The following is a 23,628-nucleotide window of genomic DNA, read 5'->3' as shown; positions in this document are numbered from 1 at the left end:
TGGGGAGGGATGCTCTCGAGCATGTGTGTGCATGCCCACACATGTTCACATTTTTGTCATGTGTATGTGCGTGTGCCTGTGTGTGTGTGTGTGTGTGCATGCATGAATTGGGGTAGAGGCACATGCACTTGGATTTACATTGTCAAGGACACCAGGCTGTTAGCTGTAGTCACCCAAATAGTAGGAGGAAGGGACTCAGCTGCCACACGTGTCTTTTTGTTTTTCTTTTGCACAAGCAAATGTTGCATATATAACTAAAAATACAAACATAGAGGTCTTCCTCTGTTAATCATCTTTGCTGGAGTTAGGCCAGGAGGCCAATGTCACCCTTTAAGGGATAATGAGCCTTGGAACTATGTAGCCCTGGGACCTATGGATGCCTACTAATCTCGTCAGCTTTCATGAGAACACACCTAAATTAGAGCCCCGTGAAGAAGGGAGGAGCTGGGTTCGAGTTCTAGCTCTGCTGGCTGAGACAGCTGACTTCCTAGGGCCTCGATTTCTCTGTCTATAGAATGGGAAGAGTAATATTTACCAGATGCCATGAACTTGGTGCTATCCCATCGGTCGGGACGTTTGGGGAGACATGCCAGAGCCATAGAAGCTGAGACGCTAGCGAAGCTAACAGAGATCCCAGGCCTGAGAAAGAAGAACCCTGGAGAATCCTGCTAGTCACCACACACAACAATGGTCAGCTAAGTGGCAGACAAGGACCAGGGCACAGCAAAGCCCAGTGTGATAAAGGGGACAGTGCGAGAGCAGGAGGGAGCTGCGGTGGAGATGAACAACTGGAGCCTGCGTGTGTGTGCCTTTCTCCCGCCGCTTTCTGCTTCCTGCAACGCTCTTGCCAGCCTGTCCCACCCTTCCAAACCTGCCAAGCTCTTGCTTCCTGAGGAGCCCCGCTGCTCTCTGGCAGGGATCATGCTCCCCTCATGGGGTCACCCTCCCTGCAGCATGCTTCTTAACGTGTGCCAGGTGTGTCCCTGTATTTACTGTGTGACATCCCCTGAGAGGCTCTGATCACTGAGGCGCTTGAGTTTATCCGTCTCGGTTATCTCTAAGTTAAGTCCAACTCCTAGACAAGGCCTGATACCTGGTAGGTGCTCAAAATGGAGAATACACACAACCATGGAGCCAGACAGACCTGGGGAACAACACCTCAAGTTGTCCTCTGTGCACACATGCACATAGATGCATTCACACTCAGTGGGATTTGAACAAGGAGCAGAGTCTGGGAGCACTTACAGAATTACATCTTGGTAAGTCCACGGCAAGCTGAAACCATCCCATCTCAAAACCCTACTCCACATACCCCGGCTTAGCCCAGCCCACCTCAAACAGGTGCAGGACACTTTCAGACATCACAGCTGAGTGGCTCAGGTGACTGACTGCTGTACTTGCATGTCACTGGGATTGTCCCCAGCCTCCTGGTGCACACTGCTGTGACACATTCTTGCTTGTCTTTGGTTTTGATATTTATTTGTTTTGAGACAGGGTTCCTTTCTGCAGCCCAGGCTGGCCTCGAACTCACAATTCCACGTTCACTCTCAGGTGCTGGTACTATAGATATGAGCCACCAATCCTGACTGCTTTTGCATTATTATAAAAAAAACAAACAAACAAAAAACAAATCTTTGGTTTAACTATTCTAAGTCAGGGACAATCTGGTTAGAGAAAGTGGGTGCATTTGAAGAGACTGAAGCAGGTTGATCTGGGACAAGTCCTGGAAGTCTCCATACTCTTCTCCCAATCCTAGACCCCACTCCTGCCAACCAGTGTGCAGGGAAAAGCATCACTCTGTAGGGCGGAGGCCCGAGTTCTTCCACCTGGGCTGGAAGGCAAGACTCAGGGTATGGTCCCACACCAGAACAAAGGTGATGGTGAGCTTCCAAGTCATGATTTACACACTTTGTGCCAACAACAGGGCTGGACAGGGCCAGGCTGGGTAACCCTCTAACGCAGCGGGCTGAACCATGAGGCTTGTTTGACAAGCTGAGCCTCAGAACGGGGGGGGGGGGGGGCAGCCCCATTCCAGGACCCACTGTACTTTTCATAGCATCGAACAACACGTGGCCAAGGTACCCGGGGCAGGCTGGAGGAGCTACAGCTGGCACGGAACTGGGGAGGTGCCCTGCACCTGGAGGCCCCCCAGAACTTTTGTTTTAGATTACTAGTTTTTGTTTGATATACTTAAGTTTTCAGATTACTGGGCTGTTGGATGGTTATGGTTCAAAACAGAGACACAAAGAGATGAGTCAGCTTCCTGTGGAGGGGCTGGGGCCTGCTGGGAAGACATTTCCATTTCTGCCTTCCTCTCTAGAGCCCTAGAGACAGCTCACGAAATGTGTGTGTACGTGTGTTGAAATAAAACCTCTTGTGGGACTTTGGTGGGGGTTCACTTCCAGAGTGAAGGGATGATGGCCAGGTTCCTGGGCCAGTTCACCTGGGTTGGAAGTCTGGCCCGGCCTCTTCTTGTTCAGATACCTCTCTGAGCCTTCATTCACTAACGTGGAGACGGAGCAATAACTTTCCCCTGGGTTTAGCATGCAAAGCAGGTGTTAACTATGGGAAGAGTCTGGTCTGGTGCCTGGCACAAGCGTCACCCTTAAGAATGACAGCCCCCTGTAGGAGGCACTCCCTGACATCCGCACAGCACGAGTCTGCCAGACAGGTGAGAAAGCTTAGGCTCAAAGCAGGCTTGAACTTCTGTCTTCCCTTTCACAAGGATCCAGCGCACAGCCAGGCCACTCTACAGTGATTTCCCACAATCCACTAGAAACCATTCATGAGCACCCATGGGCCCTGAGCTATCTTCATCTATTAAATGGGGACATAATGAACGACGGTCCACAGAAACTCCAGGAAAGGCACTGGGGAGACGGCTCAGTCAGTAAAGTGTTTGCTTTGCAAACATGAGGACCTGAGTTAGACCAGATTCCCCAGAACATGTAGAGACAGACAGACTGACTGACTGATGACTGACAGACAGACAGACAGACAGACAGAGGAGAGGGAAAAGGAGAAGGAGACAGTGCTTCAGGAAGACAATCCCATACAGGGTTAAGGAGCCTTCAGCCATGTCACAGGGCTCTTTTCTTTGAGCTTAATCCAGAGTGAATCCCTCCCTGGGTCACGTCCCACCAAGAGACTCAGGAAAGCCCCTTGCAGGTCTAAAGAAAACATGAAGGCCGAGGAAGCAGAGGCAGGAGAGGGGGCAACCCATGCAGAAAACAATAGCAGCTTTGAGCATCCACACTGGAACTAATTGGAAAAGCAAGCACTAGAGCAGGTGTGCCCAAGGTACCTCAGGCTGCCCAAACCTGCCCCGCCCCTGTCCCTTGACTCACGAAGCCTCTGCGCATGGCACAGCCTTAATAGTAACGGGCTAATTTTAAACCCCGTGATTATCAGGGTTGATTTCCATGGAACCTTCCTTTCACAGTCTCGAGAACCTCTCAGGAGTGGTAATTGCCAAGTTCAATTTTAGCTCTGTCACACCCAACTGTCGGTGCTAAGGCGGCTGCTGCTCCGACGCCAGGTAAGCTGGTAATGAAGTCAGCTTCGGGCGTCTAATTTCACAATATTGTGATGTCTCTGTCGGCACCTGTAAGAGCCGAGAAGCTGTGAGCTTCCATTGAACGGATTGCATGTGGGGAAGTGACTGAAGCCGCTTTGTGCATCTTGGGGCTCTATCTTGAGCCCAAGCTCACTGGGTCTGGATGAGTACTGGATGCCTCTACCCACAATGCCTATGCCGCAGGTGCACCACACCCTACAGGGACACCGATTATGCTGCTGTGTATCCTCAAAACGATCCTCTCTGTTTGCAGTGCCAGTCAGTTCCCTTGCAGGGGACATATAGAGAAGTGGATTCAGCACCCACTGTTCCCATTTATGAGTCCCACTGTCCTCAAGGCCAGAGTTGGACACATCTCAAGATGGAGCCCTGACCACACGCAGTCTCACTGCCTTGAAACTCTGTAACCCTGGCTTGTACTGTGGTTCTCCAGTTTCGTTTTCCATTGTCCCCCTTTTCCTTTGGTTGGATGGAAAGCTCTGTATACCTGAGCAAAACCTGTTAGTAGAGGGGTTTTGGAATAAGTTGTTAAGGATGCTCATGCATCAACACCTGACCTTAAGCCTAAGCACCCACGTGAGAAGCTCGGCACGTGGTGGTGCGCACCTGTAACCTCAACCCTATCAATGCAGGCACTGGTGGATCTCTGGAGGACATGAGGGTCGCGCTAAAATATGACTCAAGCTGAGGCCACAGCCCTTCTACTGAGAGCTCTCCTCATCCATGCCTTCTCCCAGAATGTTTGGGTTGAGCTGACTCTAGGCATTTCAACATTTATACACACATGCTCTGGTCCGCCCTCCAGCAACTCCTAGGTCAGTGGTTCTCAACCAAAGGGTTGCAGTCCCTTTGGGGTCAAATATCAGATATTTATGATTCATAGCAGTGCCAAGATTATAGTTATGAAGTAGCAACAAAATAAGTTTATGACTGGGGGGCGTCTCCACAGTATGAGAAACTTTATTAAAGGGTCGCAGCATTAGGAAGGTTGGGGACCACTGGTCGGGACCTCTGCGATGCAAAATCTTTGGGGACTCATTGTCATTATCCCACTGTGGGGAACCATGAACTGACGGGAATATTAGCCAACCCTTTTACCTTGTGTGGCTGCAAACCACAACACTACACCTTCCTTACTCCCCAGAATTCTGCTTCTTCTCAACCACAGAGGACCTAGCCCAGCTAGTTCTGGTGTCCTTTAAAATGCAATGTATCATCCCATTTCCCCCCGCCCTTGAGGCATAGCCCAACCTTCTGCACAGGCTCACCAAAGCCCCACTCAGGGACCCTGAACACCCAGGTTCTCAGGACCCCCATTATGCTCGCATTAGTCAATTAAAACCTTTGCTTCCTTCTTGCAGAGAGCAAGCCCATAGGAGTCTCTGCCCCAAAGGAAGAGGTAGGTCCTCAGCTGGGCCAGAGACGGAAACGGGGGAGGGGGGAAGTAACCCCTCTTTGGAGACCCTGCTCCAACCCACCAGGGGTTGATCCTCCTCCAAGAGGTATCAATGACCTTTGCAGAACTAAACGCAATACCAGAATCCTATATGCAGAGCAGACCCCAGGGCCAGCCTGGAGGTTGCCGTAATCCCGCTGCATGTTTGGACAGGAGCCACCCTGCAAAGCTCCGTCAACTCAGCCTGTCGCCTGAGGAGGGAAGCACTCACCTTTGCTAATCACCCTAATTCATTTTTTATTACCACTTTTCCCTTCTTCTGTTTGCCCTCTGATTGAGGATATTACCCCAGGCGTTTAAAAAACAACAGATCAGACCACAATGGCAAACATAGCTCATCGCTGAAATCTGCATTGATGGGCAGATAATTCCACATCACAAAGACCCCGGAGTCTGCATGTTAGGCAGACTGGGCAGGAGGTATCCACACAATTGAAGGTTTGACAGAAAATAATGAGCTGTGTGGTACGGGCAGGATAAAATGGGCACCTCTTCCTGCTGCTGGCAAAGGTAGTCCACCCTTGTGGATATAGCACGCCAGAGGCTGGGAAGATGGCCAGAGGGTATACATGCTTGCTGAGCAAGCTAGTAGACCTGAGTTTGAATCCTCAGAACCCATGTAAAAGCTGGGCAAAAGAGTGTGTGTCAGCAATCTCCATGCTCCTAAGGTGTGAGATGGGAGACTGATAGGAGCGTCCCAGGAAGCTTGTGGGCCAGGGGCAGCAAATAGCAAAGAGACCCTGAGTCATGCAACATGGAAGGTGGGAATTGACAGTCTACATGCCCACATATATGCACATACATCATCATACAGAGAAATAACATGCCAACAAAATCAGAAGCTATAAATATGCTGTGTGCTCTTATTTTATTTTATTTTTTTGTTAAGACACGGGTTTGTGTAGCTCAGTCTGGCAACAAACTCACTGTTTAGCCGAGGATGACCATGAATTTCTGACTCCCCTACCGCCACATCCCAAGTGCTGAGACTACAAGTATACACACCCTCCGTTGTACAGACGGTGTTAGGGGCAGAGCTGAAGACTTTGTGCATGCCAGGCACTCTACCAACTGACACAGCTCCTCCGGAGTCCTCCATGAAGCTGTTACCCTGGGGGGTGAGGGAGGGGGATGAGAGGGAGGGACCAGATCCACCGACACATGACAGGGTAAATGACATGTTGCTCCCAGAAAAAAAAAAAAAAAAAAAAAAACAGTATCTCTGATAGACCAGGATGTGGTAGCCTCATTGACAGCATTGAATACTAAAACGACAAAGGGCCAACATGAGTGGTGTTCTGGAATCTTAAGTGGGCTAGGGATGGATAGTTCCCCTGTGATTTGGGGTAGAAAATATCATGTTCATGGTTTATGGTTTAATAAAGAGAGGGGGAACCGTCTTTTCAGAACAGAGACCACCCACGAGTCTCGCTTGCTCAACAGAAATGTTTCCACGCCAGAGACAAACTCCCTTATCTCTGAAGGCCAGGCTGACAGTGCCCCAGATCCTTCAGTCCAAGCAACGGGGGCTGACGTGTCCCTTTGGGCAAAGCCAAGGTCACCTTGGCTGGGAGATGGGGCTGGGTCTGCTGGCCCTTGCCATGGAGATCAAGCATGAATTCAAAGCAGAGCCTAAGAATTTCCACCTTCAGTCCACCTCACTGGCATTCCCACTTTCCTCCCTGGGAGACATCTCAGCTGGAGATGTCCCTGGTGGGATGCCACCAGAGGATCCGTGCTTGTCAATACTTGCCAGTCCCAGACACAGCTTCTCCTGGCAAGGAGGTAAAGAAGGGCCAGAGAAGGTGAATAAGATTATTCTCAGAAACAACCTAGATGTATTATGGGGGACATTTATGAAAAACAACTGCCTCTTTCTCCCCTAACTCCCTCCCTCCCTCTCTCCCTTCCTTCCCTCCTTCCTTCCATAGCAAGCCTCATGGCAGGTGCTAGGTGTTGCTCTGCGTGTGAGCCAAATAAACTCAATCTCACTGGTTTTCATAGTTTACTCTCCAGGGTAGAAACGATCAAATAATTCCCCAGATACATTATACCCCCAAAGGAATACACTAAAGGCTAGGCTAGGGAAAAGGGTGACCATGTCAGGAACTAGAGCATGACAAGAAGCTAGAGCTTAGACCCAAGGGAGTGGTCAGCACAAGCCTCCACGTAAGGATGCAGGTTGGAACATTCCAGACAAGGTCAGCAGGCCCAGCGCACTGTGAGAAGAGCCACAACGGAGGCGATGGCAAGGCTGACTGCTCGCCATGTTCCTAGAACAGAGCCTGGAGCCTGGGGCTTAATGTAAAGTGGCTGAGAGTGGGGTCTGAGAAGCAGACAGTGGCTAGACCAAGTGGGGACTGGCAGAGCAAAGGTGAGTTGCATGAAGAAGTTTTAAACAGAGATCTGAGAAAACTACAGCTCATTTCTCCACACAGAAGAGACAGAACTGATTCTACGGTGGAAAGATCTCCACAAAGACTCCATCGCCCTCCCAGGATGCAACATTCCGTCACTGGACAGAAAATGTCTCCACACTGCATTGAGAGCTGAAGTGCCCTGTCTGGAATGCATGGCGCAGTCGCCTTTCAGAAAGACAGGGGAGGGAGTGGCAAGTTCGTGAGTGGGCAGAACACCAGGCAGGGTAGGCCTGTCACTAGAGAGACAACCATACTAGGGATACCTGGGCCAGTAGGGTGGTGGCATATTGCTAAGAACAAGGCAGGCGGCAGATCGCTGTGAGTTTGAGGCCAGCCTGGTCTACAGAGTGAGTTCCAGGATAGCCAGGGCTATACAGAGAAACCCTGTTACAAACAGAACAAAACAAGCAAACAAAAATAAACAAAAACCAAACATCAAGGCATTAAGAAAGCACAGCTCTGCGTTTTCCTGATCCTGGGAGAAATGACCCAGGGCCCTCGGCCACTATTCAGGGCTCCATCTGCAAGGCAGAAAGTGACTCCCAGAAGTGTACCAACAACGCCAAGGCTCTTTCTATTATCTGGTTTTTATCTTGTTTAAAATCAAGTCTGGCACGTGGGCCCCTGCAGCTAGATTTGAAAAGGGAACTCGGGTCAACTCTGTCAGGTGCTTAACCAACCATGCGTTCTTACCTTATCTTAGCTCCATAAACAGGCAGACAATGCTACTTCCATTTTGGAGAGGGGAAAACTGAGGCCCAGAAATCATGACTAGCTTTCCCGGCTCTAGCCTCACCCCGATATCAGTTCTGTGTCCTTACATCTGCTGTTCCGTCTACTTAGAATAACGACCCAGGCCCTGATCACTGTCCAAAGCGGGCAGGCCTCCCCTGGTCTGACAAACCCTCGTCTTCAGTCGCCAGCCTGGCCTGGGGATCCCATGGTGTCCTGATCTATACCTAATGTTTACCACACACATCTGAAATCGATCTTGTTATGCATCTGATAAGACATTAGCTCCTACGGGATGGGGGTCACATGTGACTGTACCTGCCACCTGACACAAAGCTGCAGGCACAGTGGACTGGACATGGCTTTTGGATGTTGGAATGAATGAAGGGCAACTCTTACAAACTCCTGCATCCAGGAGTGACTCCAGGTAAGTACAATAAGGCATATTTCCTGGGCAATGTAAGTGAAACACATATGTGTGTAGTATGTGTTCATGTATGTTTATTCATGTGTGTGTATGTATTCATGTATGTTGGGTTTTCATGTGTGTGAAATATTTATGTGTATGTGTGTTTGTGTGAATGTTATTCATGTGTATGTGGTATATCCATATATACATGTTTATGTGCATGTATGTATGTCTTACAGAACTCAACCAGAAAATTCGCAGTGTATAATGTAGTGTCAGCATCCTGAGGAATTCCATTTAACCCCCAAATGACACTGAGGTGGCTCTGGGTTAAAGCACCTGCCATGCAAGTGCAAGGACCTGAGTTCAATCCCTAGCACCTATGCGGAGCCAGGGAAACCTTCAATCCCAACACGGGGGGGTGGGGGGGGGAACAGGAGGGAACCCCAAGACTTTCTGATCCTAGTCTAGACCCAGATTCAGTGAGAGACCCTGTCTCAAAAGATAAGCTGGAAAGCAACTAAGGAAGACACACAATGTTCTGGCTTCTACACACCCTCATGTCCTATAACCCCACACACATATATGCTAGTATACACACACACACACACACATACACACACACACACACACACACACACACACACCACTACTCTTGGGTGAATGAGTTAAAGGATCAGCATCAGGACCTCCTGCTGCAAGAGATTCCTATCCTGTGAACTGACTGCAAACCCGCTGGAGGTTAAGATGCTCCTGGCCCGCTGGGCGTGGTGGCGCATGCCTTTAATCGCAGCACTCAGGAGGCAGAGGCAGGCGGATTTCTGAGTTCGAGGCCAGCCTGGTCTACAAAGTGAGCTCCAGGATAGCCAGGGCTATACAGAGAAACCCTGTCTCGAAAAACAAAACAAAACAAAAAAGATACTCCTGGCCCATTCTCAGTCGATGTGCTCTATGGTAAAAACAAACAAACACACAAAACAAGCATTCTGTCTAATGACTTTCACCTAGACAGGGAGAAACTATGTACAGATGTACTAATAGCTGATAAAGTAGCCACACTTTAGGATTTCCTGAGCACAGTGACAATTACACTGCAATGTCCCCTGTGGGGAGCCTGACAGCTGAGGGACATGTGGCCGCTGTAGAGAAACAGCTTTGAGGACAAGGAGGCTCTCAAACCACCTGCCAGGATGCACTTGTTCTTCCTCCGCACTGCCTGGACTAAAGCGCAGAGGGAAGGAGGGAGGGGATGGCACAGAGGAGGAGATTCTGGTCCTGCCATCGCTGGGCCTGCAGAGACAGACAGCCGCAAGGGCACCTCCTGTGGAGAGGAACAGGCTGCAGTTCCCATCCCTAATGCTTCCAGGACACTGGGTGTCTCACCCAGGTTGGGCTCCTGAGTTAAGTCTGACCATGCGATTGACTCCAAGAGGCTTCCTGAGGGAGCTACAGGGAAAAGCAGGCTTCTCCTATTCTCTATTGACAGTGAGGTGCTACTCGCTGCCCTCCTAAGGTCCAAGTGACCTGAGCACCCCGAGGAGGAGGGATGAGCTAGAAAACAACTGATCTGACCTTAACACCCACATGAGGTGAGAGTGTGGCATGAGGAAAACAAATCCAGAGAGGCTGGGAAACAGGTTCAAGGTCGCCCAGCATCTAAAGCGCCAAGATGTGAACCCAGGCACTTCATCGGATGCAGAGTCGTGTGACCATCTGGCTCCACATTAAAAGTTAACTCACCTCTCAGGTGGATGGAAAGAACTCAAGGAAGCATGGGGGCCTCTGAAATCACCCATGGAGCCGTCAGCAATGTTTTCAGAATAAAGAAGCAGGCCCTGAAGCCAGGGGTCTTACCTTCCTCTCCCGAAAGTCCAGGCCCAGCCGAAACACAGTTCACTGCAGTAGTAAGATTTATGCATGAGATTGACCTGGGGTTAACTATGGAATCAGAATCACTTCCAACCAGTTTTTGAATCATTCTAAAAATGAGACCCAACTTGGAGATAAGCATGCTTTAATTAGCTGTAATAGGCAGCCGACCTACTGGCAAATGAGCCCTGAAGTTGGAGCCGTAGGCAGGAGGCCCAGCTGGACATGCCAGACCCCCACAAGAGCAAGTTCTCCAAGAGGAGAAGGGGCAAGCAGCACACAGGCCCCTTGCACACTCGCATGTGCTTATACACATACACACGAAGGTGAACGCGCATGCCCACACCTCTCAGGAGGCAGCTTCGTGCGGAGGCCACCCACGGAGAAAAGGACAAATCCTGGTTCCTCTATCACCTGGTACTCTAGCCATTTGGGACCATCCTCACCTACAGATGGCAAAGGGTCATCTGGGCTTATTTCTACCCTATGGTTTCCCTTTGAAATTCCACAAAAAAATCAAACAAAACTCACTAATCAGGGACTAGGTGCTTTGGGCAGCTACTAAACTTACTTTCACATTCTCCCCTTGCTTCTAAACCCCAAAAGGATGACAAAGGAAAAAAAAGCCCCTCACACACACACATATTCATAATGCATAAATATTCACAGTTCACATAGAGATCCATGTATGGGAAAATTCGATCAGTACATAAGAACCCAGGGGGCAACAGGAAGGGGGCAGCCATGAGAAACACTGAGACACTGCTGGAAATAAAAAGCCGAAGGAGAGACTGACAACACAGCCAGGGAGCCCTAAGGACCATGGAACCCACTGTCCCTAGAAAAACTATCCTTGACAAACTCTGTGAAGTCCCAAGAGTGGCAGAGGAGGCTGGGAACAGAGCAAAGTGGTCCATGCATCAGCCCAAAGCCTTTGATCAGTGGCTTGGTCCAGCCTACAGCTAAAGACAGCAACGCCTTATGTTTTTGCTGTGAAGCTCAAATGGAAAGAACATGCACAGTAGAAGTGACCACAGATGCAAATTAAGAGTCACGGTGGAAGTCGCTGCTGGTCCAGAACGCTGGTTCCCTAACCCAGCACGCCAGGCACACTGGACCTGATCATACATGGAGTTATCCCTGTGCACTGTAAGACTAGAAGTAGTATCCCTGGCCCCCACCTGCTGGATGCCAGAAGCACCCCCCCCCCAAAGCTATGACAACCAGGAATATTCTAAAACTGTGCCCTGGTGGAGAAACACGGGCCTGGGAACTCAGAGACCCCAGGAGGGGCTGGCAGGTTCGCAGGGCTATGTTTTCAGTTCAGTACTTCTTCCCTGTATGTTCCTGTCTGTAAATCCCATATCTGCACTGTTGGTAGTCATTGTATTTACACAGACCCAAACCCACAGGGTGATTTATCACCTTGGCTTGGGAGAAGCAATAAAAGCATATGGCCTGTAATTATTAACTTAATGAGTCATGGTAAATGATAATTTTATATCTTAGCAAGAAGATGTTGTGTAGCACAGGGTGATAAATTTTGATCAATTACCTTGATGCTTAAAACCTGCTATGGTGTGACTAGGGTTTCTGCTGCCTTCTAGAGGGAGCAGGAAGATTATGGTTACACAGTGCCTGTGGCTGGATTTCTCAAGGCGGGGGTGGGGGCGTACAATGGGTTTTTGTAGAGTGCCTACTGTGTGCCTGGTGCTGGGAATTCAGCCTGATCCTGAATGTTCGGTTACTCAGTGAGAAAGATGCATTTACCAGATGAAAGACCATGTAGATCTGCTATCTGCTGACTCAGAATGTAGACCAAGGATCACACACAGTTGTCAGGGGCAGTGACAGTGCTTGGCCTTCTGTAAAATGTCACACAGGTGAGTCTTAAATGCAAGGAGAGCTAAGTGGGGGCGTGGAGCATATACAGAGGTGGGGGTGTTCCAGGCAGAGGGTAAAGCACCCCAGGGGATCTGTCCACCCCTGTGGTGAGGCCTGCCTTCAGGGGAGCAAGGATACCCACATGCTACACACTAGCCTACTCGGTTTGAGTGTGCGTGGGTATAGAGGGACAGAGGCATCACTCTCCAAAATTCTGACCCAGTCTCTATGATGGTTTCTTGGTCTTGTGATGGCAGAAAAGCCCAGTGGCTTGTGTTTGATCTCCCCCCATGTGCCAGGAGCACTGTGCCTCTCAAACCCTGACCCAGTAGCTGGAAGGCACAGCTGTCCTGATCACTGGGCTCCATCTCAAGTTATTTAACCTGGGAAGCAGCTGGAAGCTCGTACTGCTGACAAGAGGGCGGGGCCAATCTTGCTGGTCAGGGAGCTGCCATGAGGGGACCACTCAGTTCTAACCCAGAGACCCCGGGGAGAAAATCATCTGACTGCTCTGGACATGGGGGTATCTTACAGGCCTGGGGTACACAGCCCCGACCTGGGCAGTCAGGCGGCTTCCTGAAATCCCTGACAGCTTATAAGGAGTTTTCCTCACCTTGGGGTCACATGCTTTTCATGAAAACATAATCTGACTCGAAGCATCAACCATGGAAGATTTTTGTTGAGGGAAGATTGGGGGGCCTAGGGTACACCCACAGGGAGAGGGACAAACTCGGTCGCAATAATAAAAAGAATTAAACTGGAAGCTAAAAGATTTAAAAAAAAAAATAAAGGGGCAGATTTAGCCTATAGTCTTAGGGGCCAAAAGTCTGTAGAACACAGCATGGGCCTTCTCAATGCTGCCTCACCTCACGGTAAAGACACTGGTTGCTAGAACATATATGGGGACAACTATCAGATTTCATTTTAAACCAGAGCCACCGGGTGGGGAGAGGCAGGGCTTGCTGCTGTTAAAACATGTCTCCTGAGAATGTCTGAGGATCCTAGAGACCAGCATCTCAACTACAGTGAAGAGCTCCCACTGGATCTTCTGAGGGGGTCTTAAGATGTTGTCTCTGTGAAAAGAGAGGGGTGATGGTTGCTGATTCGATTCTCCTTTGTATGCAGGGGAGCAGAAACCCAGAGAAAGCTAGTGACATATTCCAAGCCACTCAGGAGACTGAAGTGAGCAGCGGCAGCCTGGACTGCTGCTCCTGACATACAGAAGCTAGATCTGGGAGGACCCTCTGGTAGGCAGGATGCAGGACTAGAGGGACAGTGTAACAGTTTGGATAGGAATGGCCCCCACAGATTCATGAGTTTGAATGCTTGGCTTATAGAGAGTGGCACTATTAGGAGGCATGGCCTTGTTGGAATAGGTGTGGCCTTGCTGTAAGAAGTGTGTCACTGTGGAGGCAGGCTTTGAGGTCTCATATGCGCAAGCTATGCCCAGCATGGCTCACAGTTTCCTTCTGCTGCCTGCTGATCAATACGTAGAACCCTTGGCTCCTCCAGCACCATATCTGCCTGCATGCAGCAGCCATGCTCATTATGATGATAATGACTGAACCTCTGAACTATAAGCCAGCCCCAATTTTCTGTTTCCCTTTATAGGAGTTGCTGTGGTCATGGTACCTCTTCACAGCAAAAGAAACCCTAAGTCTGGAAGTAAAGAGCTCTCTGGCAGAGATTCTGATCTCCCGACAGAACCCCTTAATTCCAGCCAGCCCAGGGCTCCTCCCATGGGACCCACCACTGACCCTTGCCCCCCCCTCCCGCAGAAGAAAGCCATGCAAATCTCACTCCCCACAGATGCTGTAAAGGACTCAGGTACCCCAAGTCCAGGATAGGAAGTGTCTTAATAAGGGTTTTACTGCTGTGAACAGACACCATGACCAAGGCAAGTCTTATAAAGGACATTTCATTGGAGCTGGTTTACAGATTCAGAGGTTCAGTCCATTATCATCAAGGTGGGAACCTGGCAGCATCCAGGCAGGCATGGTGTAGGAGGAGCTGAGAGTTCTACATCTTCAACTGAAGGCTGCTAGCAGGATACTGACTTCCAGGCAGCTAGGATGAGGGTCTTAAGGCCCACACCCACAGTGGCACACCTACTCCAACAGGGCCACACCTTCTAATAGTGCCACTCCCTGGGCCGAGCATACACAACCATCATGGGAAGTAACCTCCACTTTGTGGTTTTTGCCAAAGGGAGCCTCCGGCCATTTAGTAACCAAGCTTTCCTGGTTCCCATCCTTATCCGATGCTATACCCAGAGCTATGTAGGTGGTGAGCAAAATAATTCACCCACTACCACTTACTCACCGAGCCATTATGAAAAGACACTGTGCCAAGAGCTGAGCGTGGTTCCTGCCTGCCAGGAGCCCACACAAAACTGTACACAAACAAGCAAGCCGACACTACACAAACTATAGCCTCTAACATGTGACCGACCAGCTGTAGTATCACGTGGGGGCTTCACGAGACGTACAAATCCTCAGGGCCCACCCACTAGGACCAAATGAATAGAAATCCCTGGGAGCGTGGCCCAGGAAGCTGCTTTTCAAAACTTACCAGATCAGACGCTTACAATCTGTTTGTCTCTGTGGCTAAGATCTCTTTCTGCTCTTGCAGAGAGTCAGAATTCACGTCCCAGCACCCACAGGCCCACAACTGCCCGCAACTGTAGCTCCAGAAGATCCAATACCCTCTTCTGGCCTCCACAGGCATCTGTATACATGTGTGCACACAGGCATACAGCCATACAGACATACATATGAATAAAATAATAACACTTTGAAAAAAATCATCAAGCGACTCTTACTGTGTACATAAATTTTCAACATTTCAGAGGCCTGCTACCAACCTTCCACTTTAAAACTGCAAAACAGGCTGGGGGAGGGCTTGGTGGATAAAGTACTTGCAACCTAAGCATAGACACCCAAGTTTGGATCCCCAGACCCCGGTAAAAGCCAGGCATGGAAGTGGAGGCGTAATATGCCTATAATCCAGTGATGGTGGGCTGGAGCCAGGTGGGTCCTAGAAGACTGTTGGCCAGAAAGTTGAGGAGAAACTGGTCTTAATATACATAAAGGAAGACACCTGTTCAATTGTGCTTCCTGTTGCTATGGTAAATACCATGATCAAAAGCAGCGTGAGGAGGGAAGGGTTTATTTAGCTTACAGGTTACAGCCCATCACTGAGAGAAGCTAGTGCAGGAAGCTGGGGCTAGGAACTAAAGCAGAAACTGTGGAGGAACACTGCTTATCGGCTCTTTTCCAGTTGGCTTGCTCAGACAGCTTTCTTATACAGCTGCTCCAGACCCACCTGCCTAGAGGTAGTGCGGCCCACAGTTGGGTTGGACCCTACTGAGTCAATCAGTGCTTGGGAAAATATCCAGCAGACCCACCCATGGGCCAATCTCATAGACTCAATTCCTCAACTGAGAGTGCGTCTTCTGAGGTCTAACTGTGTACAACATTGACAAACACTAACCCTAACTATGACAACATCCAGTGTGTCAACATCTGACCTTCACATTCGCACACACACATATACACACACACAAACTGCAAAGCTGCCCCAGAACTGTCTCATCTAAACCCTCTTCCCTACTTCATATCCAGAAAATATCTAGAGACCTATTAATCATAATACTGTATTTTATCCATAGACATACATACAGACAGATAAGCTTTGAGAGCAACAATTTGTTCATTTCCATAGCATTGGTTACCTAGAAAATATCTAGCTCAAAACAGTAATCAATAAATATCTGTTGATTGACAGATGGTAGAACATCCCTTATCCCAAGCAGTACTAGTTATTGAGAGATCCTGGAGAGAGATGTTGCTGGCCACAGAGTGCTCCACAGGGAGTGGCACACAGGTTGGCCTTTAGTGTGTATCAATTAGGGATAAAAGGATGCTAAAATAGAGAGGTTAAACCTCTTGCTGGTGTAGGTGGTAGGTGGTTAATCTTACCACCAACTAATCAATAGCTGGTTTGTGCCTAGTCTGCATCCCTCACTCCTGTGTCCTGAATCGCAGAAGTAGGCAATGTCCTCCAGAGGGTACATGGTGGGAGTGAGGGTCAGCCTGGAGCACTGACTGCTTCTCTAAAGGACCCAGGTTTCCTTTCCATCACCCATGCTGGGGCTCACAACCATTTGGAACTCCAGTTCCAGGGGGATCCGATGCCCTCTTCTGGCCTTGATGGGCACTGCATGCTCATCCTGCACATGCATACAGGCAGGCCAAATACCCACAGTCATAAAACAAAAATAAATAAATCTTACAGAAAAAAAAAATGTAAAGAGGATACCAAGGCTCAATGATAAGAGACATTTTGTTCTCTTTGAAAGAAGGCTTGTAGATGAACATCCATGGTAGCTTTATTTACAATTTCCCCAGACTGGAAACAAACCCAAATGCCCATCCGCAGGTAAAGTAACCAGTTGTATTGTATTTACACGACACAATATCACTCAGTGACAAAGTGGAACAACACACACACACACACACACACACACACACACACACACAAGATGAATGTGAAAAACAGATTGAGCTAAAAGAAGAAGAAGAAGAAGAAGAAGAAGAAGAAGAAGAAGAAGAAGAAGAAGAAGAAGAAGAAGAAGAAGAAGAAGCCATACTCCAAATGCCCATGCTGTATGTGACACACTGGGGCTCAAGAAGAGTTCACAGTCTTAAAATGAACAGAAAAAAAACAAAAACAAAAACAAAAACAAAAACAAAAAAACGGTAGGGAATAGAAATCAGGTAAGAAGTTGCCGCTGGGACAAAGGTGGGGTGCCCACTAGGAAGGGAACAAGAGCCTTTCTGGAGTAATGGAAATATTCTCTACCTAGACTGGATTAGTGAGTTCATGAGTGTTTATATCTGACCAAGCTCATTTACATTGTATTCTGTTGGATCATACTCTGTAGCAACAGAGAGCTAGAAAGCCTACAGGCGACTTAGCAGGTAAAGGGACCTGTTGCCAGACCTAACAACCTTGGATGTCTAGGACACACACAGTGGAAAGGAGAGAGCTTCAGGTTGACCTCTGACTGTGACGCCTGCACACACATGCATTTTAATTTTTTTAAAGGAGCGAGAAAACCATTTTCTTTAGTACGCAAAGCCACATATGGAGCTAGGAAGCCGGGTTCGCCCTGTCCCAGTGACCTCTTGGTACCGTCTGCTTTGGCTGAGCTGGGAGCTCCCAGCCTTCCAAAGTCTGAATGGAAGGAATTCAATCCTCTGTGGGTGGAACATAGATTTCCCAGTCCCCAAACCAGGACAGAGAGAGATTCACAAGGAGGCCAGACTGCTGTCCTGCTGTGAATTGAGAAACTTGGATTCAGCCTCATCTCTGACTTTCCCCTGCTACTCTATGACTGACTTTTGCCTTCGGTGAAGCAAAGAGATCAATAGTTCCCTTCACGGAATCCCAGATCCTCCATGCCAGAAGCCAGGAGCCCCTGTGCTTACCAAAGAGTTACTACATTTTTAAAATAACATGCTTGCTTTATACCTAGTAGACATTTTCTTCTCATGCATGCTAACATTACTGTAATTAATAAATCACACAAGTATTTTGAAGCTAAAATGAAGCTCAGTGGCTTTTTATCATTGTGTGTTTGCTCAAACAAAACCCAGCAGAAGAACAGCTAGCGCTCAGGACTTTGATTTAAAGAGGCTGGGAATCTCTATGTGGAGGATTGCTAAGGGACAGTCACCAAGGGGACAGTCGCCAAGGGGACCGTCGCCAAGGGCCCTTCCAGGTCAACTGCCCCACGGTTGTCTGACATCGTTTGGGCAAATGCTTGAGAGACAAGCCTCTTGTCCTGGCTCCAGAAACAGAGTCCCCAGTGTGTCCTGGCTCTCTAACCTATTTTACAGCACCTCTCAACACAGGCACACGCACGCTGCCCCAGAGTGGCTATTACACCTTAGGTCTCCAACTCTGATAGTGAGCCGCTGTAAGAGAGCTGGAAACCTGGACATTTTCTTTTCCACAAACATCAGTTTCTGGTGTCAGACAAGAAAGTGGGGGGAGGGGAGTTCCTGGTCACAGTGAACCTCAAGAACCACCACTGAAGGCCACAGCACACTGGGAAATCTGTCAACAGGATTCTGGATTCAGGCTGAGCCAGGTGCCCCATCACCCCAGCCTGAAGGACTAAACTGCGGGTCTCACATCTAAGTCCATGCTCCGCACCTTCCTTTCCAGCGTTCTGGTGGCTTTTCCCAACCCACTATACTCAAAACTTCCTCAGCTTCAGGCCAGGGTCTTAGAGCACAGATAGAAACCAAAATCTCTACCCTCCACTTCTGTGCCCTTCCCAGCAGGTTGCAACCTAGGAGGTTCTGGTGCTGAGTCAGAGGTTTCAGAATAAAGCGGCGGCAGGGGTTGGGGCTTGGGATGGGGGGGTGGAGGGTCGGCAGCGTCCTACTTCCCAAAGGCGGCAGCGGGAGACAGTCAGGCCCCACTCTGGTAGGGCTTGCAGATACATCACTTCCAAAAGACCTCTTCCAGCTACCCTACCCCACCCCCAGCCTGGGTACCCAGACTTCAAGGCATAAATCCCCAATCTCCACCGCGGCCACCAAACCAGAGGGTGAACCCCATTTTGCCCATTCGATATTTTAAACAAAGCCAACCAAGGGCAGAAGATGACCTGCTGCCCCATCCTTCAGCTTCTGGTAAAACTCCACTTGCTGGTTTTAACCCATTTTCCCACCACCACACTGGAAGCGACTCCGGAACCCGCCTTCTCTCTAAGGCACCATCCCCCCTCTCAGGCTTCCAACTTTGCGGATCAGCGCACAAAAGATAATCTGCTCTTCCCCCCTCCGAGAGATGCGCGCCGCCCACCTCCGCCCCGGGACGCCCCCGCCTGCGTGGCCCGCACCGCCCGGACCAGGGCGAACTGCAGAGGGCTCCCGGCCGCAGCCGCTCCCTTAGGGCCTGAGGATGCACTTGCAGAGAGGCCCAGCCCCGGAGGCCCAGCGATCGGCCGGACGCTCGGCTCCTGCAGCATCCCGGCAACATTCCCGCAGCCAGGGGCTGGGCGGACAGCCTGTAGGGAAGGGGACAGACCCCCAGAGGGTCATGGATCCAGCCACCCGACGCGCACTCACCACGCAGCGCCGCGGAGCCCGCGCGTCTACGTCCCGACCGCCCGGAGACCCACGCGCGCTGTTCAATCCGGGCTCCGAGTGACGAAAAGCCTCGCTCGGCTCCAGCCTGACCCCGACCGACGCACAGACCCGGGGACGCACCGACCGTCTGGCGTCCGAACTAAGTTTCAAAGTTCCCTTCCCTACGAGAGAAGGGGACTCAGACAGCGCCGCTGCCCCTGACCGTGCCCGCTGGGCTCTAAGAGGAGCTGGGGTCCGACGCCTCCAGTCCCAAGATCCAGGCACTGCCTCCCGGAGGCGCCGCGCTGTGGGGGCCCTGGCTGGAGTTGAGCACAGAGAACCTGGAAAAATGGTGGGGAGGGGGAGCGAGAGTGCACCTCCTCACTGCAGCCCTAGCCTGGAGGGACGCTAGCTCCCCGATCCAGGGAAGGGATAGGCCTTGATTGGACGACACCGGCATTGAGTCGGAGGCGCCACGGAGTAGTGAAGGCCAATTAGTAAACGGCCCAATTAATGCTCAGCCCGGAGAAGTTAAAACCCCGACGCGCGAGTATGGACGACCGAGGGGTAGGGGCGAGCAGTGGAGGGTGCTGGAGCCTGTGACTGTCCCTGGGTGTGTCCGGGTGTGACTGGGTAGCCGTCAGGGCGATTTGTAGCTGAAGCTTCTCGTCCAGGGGATGGATCTGTGTGACCGACCGTGTACATTTGTGGGTCATTGTGAGTCTGAGCTGTGACTGTCGGAGCTACTTCTTTGTGTGACTATCCCCCGTTGTCACTGGATGTGACAGCAGCTGGGAACCTGTGTGGCAGCGTTGTGTATGAGTGTAGATAGATGAGGTGACTTGTATGTTAGTGTAGCCCTGTGCGTGGGCGAGAGGCTGCGTGTGGTTGAGGATAAATGACTGGCACCGTGACTTATGTGGGACGGCGAAGGCTGTGTGTGGTGCCGCCTGGCTGGGTGACAGAGAGTCGCTGCGCGTCGGCTTGTGAATGAAAGCGAAGAGCGTGGGTGAGTGTGTCACTGTGTCGTCTTACGGGAAGCTGTCGGGCTGACTTCTCCCCTTGATCTACAACTCCCGGCGTGTGTGTGACCGACCGCGAGGGTAGCGGTGTGAGTGGCACGTGCCCGTCGTCCGGGCTGTTGTGTGCGTGTCCCCGTGTGCGCCCCCAGAGTGCCTACGTCCGCAGCCACGAGATGACTCCTGCTCCCACGCTCCAGCCCGGGACACTCGGGCCCCCAGCCAACCTTGCCGCCTACCTTGCCGCAGTGGTAGTAGTCCAGGTGTGCCAGGCCGGCCGGCTCGGCCCCGGGCCGCGCACCTACCGCGGGCGCCGAGGGATACAGGCGGACGTCCATGGCGGGCGCGGCGGCGGTGGCGGCGGCTCCCGCGGGCAGTGCCTGGGCGGGCAGCCGTGGGAGCCCTATGCGAGCCTGTGTGTGAGCGCGGGGGGCGGGCCGGGGGCGGCGCCCGGAGGGGAGCTACGCCCTCCCGCCACGCCCTCCCCCGCCCCGCCCGCAAGCGCTATTGTTCCGGCCTCAGGAGCCGCCGAGGGCAAGGGGGGCCCCTGGTCGCCCTGGTCTCCGCCCAGCCCTCCGCCCCTAGAGTTAGTTGGCAGTCCAAGTGGACCTTTCCTGTCCCGCCTTTTGTCACCAAGAGCGAGAGGAAAGAGAGAAATCTCTAGGCCACCCCTGTCCAGAAATGGGACATTCCCAGCCCCAAATATTGGGGACAGTGTCAATCCCCACCTGGCTTGCAGGGCAAGTAGGAAGTAGTTGAAGGAGCATCCATTTGGAGATGGGCACCATCTTACCTGTCGGACTGGGCCTTTTGCAACACACACACACACACACACACACGCACATACACACACACACACACACACACACACACACACCTCAAGTTCATCTGAGTTATTCAGAGAGGGACGGGGGAAGGGGCAAAGTGCATAAAGGTTTATTTTATGTATGAGGAAATCGAGGCATCAGAAAGGGAGAGCATGCAGAAGTGAAAGCGCTTGGATGGAGACTGTGGAAAGTCCCCGCCCCCTTAGTAGTTAAGGACAGAAGGCTCAGAAACCCAGTACACTTAGCCATCATCCAGAGCTTTTCGGAACCCAGAGAAGCAGTGTGAATCTGCCCCTTGCCGTCTGTCCGGCTGTGACAGCACTTGCTATATTCCACATATTCCACAGACACTTGCTAACTGGAAGAACCATCAGGGGCTGCCTGCTGCCCACCCCACCCCCATCCAGTTCCTGGGTTCCGGGTTCTGGAATACTTTCGAGGCCTGCCTGGGAAGAACAGCTGGAGAAGAGAGCTTGAGCCTCTTGCCCACTTAGGCGACAGCTTGAAACTAACTCAGGCTCCATACTGCTTCTTGGACTTAGCTGCTCCTGGCCAGGAGCGAGGACCGCAGCAACCATGAAATGCAGGCACCTCAAGATCAGTGTGGGAACTGGTCTTCCAGCGAAGGCTAGAGAACAACAGAGGGAAATCACAACCCAGAAAGGAAAGAGCTTCTAAATAAACTTCAGTCATTGTTTCTAGAAACACCAGGCTCAGCCTTATCAAAAAGGAATTTCCCACAAGCCTCTCTCCTTCCCCTCCCCTTTCCCCTCCTCTTTCTCTCTGCCTCTCCCAGATCTGGCTACCCAACTAACTTGGCAATAGTCACTGACACACGCGTGCGCGCACACACACACACACACACACACACACACGCACACACTTCTCTGCATTGAATCGACTATTTCATATGCACGTGGGTGGCTTCTGTGCTGTCTGTCTGTCCTGTTTACTTTTCTCTCCTTGTGCCATTAACCTACTAGATTACTTCAGCTTTGTAATAAATCTTAATGTCCCATAGAATAAGTCCACACACACACACTTTGTTCTTTAAGACTACCTTGGCAATTGGCCTTTCTACCTTAATAAAAAATCAGCTGAGATTGTCATTGTTCTCACATTGAATCTTTATGCCAATTTGGATGAAGAGGGTGTTTTCTATGTGCATTATTTTTATCCATGAACATGGTACACCCACTTAGGGTTTCTTTACGAGTTCTCTCAGCCATGTTCTGTATGCAAAAACCTGGCACATCTTTTATTAGATTTACAACTGGTGTTTTTGTCGTTTTTATGCTATTATCAATTATTTATTTTGTTTGTTAATATGATGGTCCAGGCTTTCTAACACCTCCACAAATCCTTTGACACTCTTCCCAAGGAGTAGAGTCTAATGCCTCCCTCTTAGAAAGGCTGATTTGGGCGAGTGGCTCTTAGTAAATACCGTGACTTCTGAGGCTAGTTCATTAAAGCTAACACAGTCTCACCTGCTTGGCTTCTCAGCAGGCTCTTGTTTGGAGCTGTAAGCTACCATGTAAGAGGACTGGAATCATCAGAGAAGCCCTGAAAAGATTATGGTCTTTCTTGAATCCAAAATGTTCAGCACTTGGATTGAAGTCACAGGCAGAATCTCTGTGAGTTCAAGTCCAGCCTGATCTACACAGTGAATCTCAAGACCACCGGGGCTACATAGGGAGACCCTGTCTTAATAAATAGATTATTGGTAAATAGATAGACAGACAGGATGTTCAGTTGCCATGACCGATAGATAATAAATGCGTATTATTTTAAACTACAAAACGTTGAGGTTGTTTCTCAACCATATAGACCTAGAATATACTGGAAATAAACTTTTACACAATGTTCCCAAAACCAGAAACATTACCAAGCTCACTAACCCTAATCATTTGTACATGTATTCTTTGGCTTTAAAAAAAACCTAGAGCTATGCTCTCTCCCATCTGTAAATAAAATGAAAGTCTGTTCTTGAGTTCCAATCCTTGTATGTTCCGTTGCTTTTTCTTGTCTTGTCTCACTGGCCAGTAACAGTAAGAAAATGTGAGAGAAGCTGCCAGCACCCAACTTAGTCTTCCTTCTGAGCACAGAAGGACAATCAGTATTCACCATGAACTGTGTGCTTGCTCTACTGTGTGTGTGTGCGTGTGTGTGTGTGTGTGTGTGTGTGTGTTTCATTTTTCTTTGCTTTGTATTTTATGACTATGGCTGGACTATGAGGTGTGTGTGTGTGTGTGTGTGTGTGTGTGTGTATCTTGACAAATCTTGCCCTTTG

General features: G+C 50.2%; 1 protein-coding gene across 4 annotated transcripts in view; it reads right to left on the bottom strand.

The window, feature by feature from the left end:
* Tox2 (TOX high mobility group box family member 2) overlaps nucleotides 1-20,867 on the bottom strand; it is a 118,454-nt gene extending 97,587 nt beyond the window's left edge. For 2 of the 4 annotated variants that reach the window (XM_021193768.2, XM_021193769.2), the window contains exon 1: nucleotides 20,751-20,867. In XM_021193768.2, the coding sequence (XP_021049427.1) occupies nucleotides 20,751-20,849 (99 nt within the window). In that variant the 5' untranslated portion in view covers nucleotides 20,850-20,867. Of the gene's footprint in view, nucleotides 1-19,226; nucleotides 19,276-19,492; nucleotides 19,632-20,750 lie in introns of those variants that run through there. The other 2 variants (XM_029536440.1, XM_029536442.1) reach the window with 2 other exon arrangements.
* Nucleotides 20,868-23,628: the final 2,761 nt, after the last annotated feature.

This window comes from Mus pahari, chromosome 3 (assembly GCF_900095145.1).
Source record: "Mus pahari chromosome 3, PAHARI_EIJ_v1.1, whole genome shotgun sequence".
NCBI lineage: Eukaryota > Metazoa > Chordata > Mammalia > Rodentia > Muridae > Mus > Mus pahari.
Note: the sequence above shows the minus strand (reverse complement) of the source record. Positions and strands in the feature narration are given on the sequence as shown.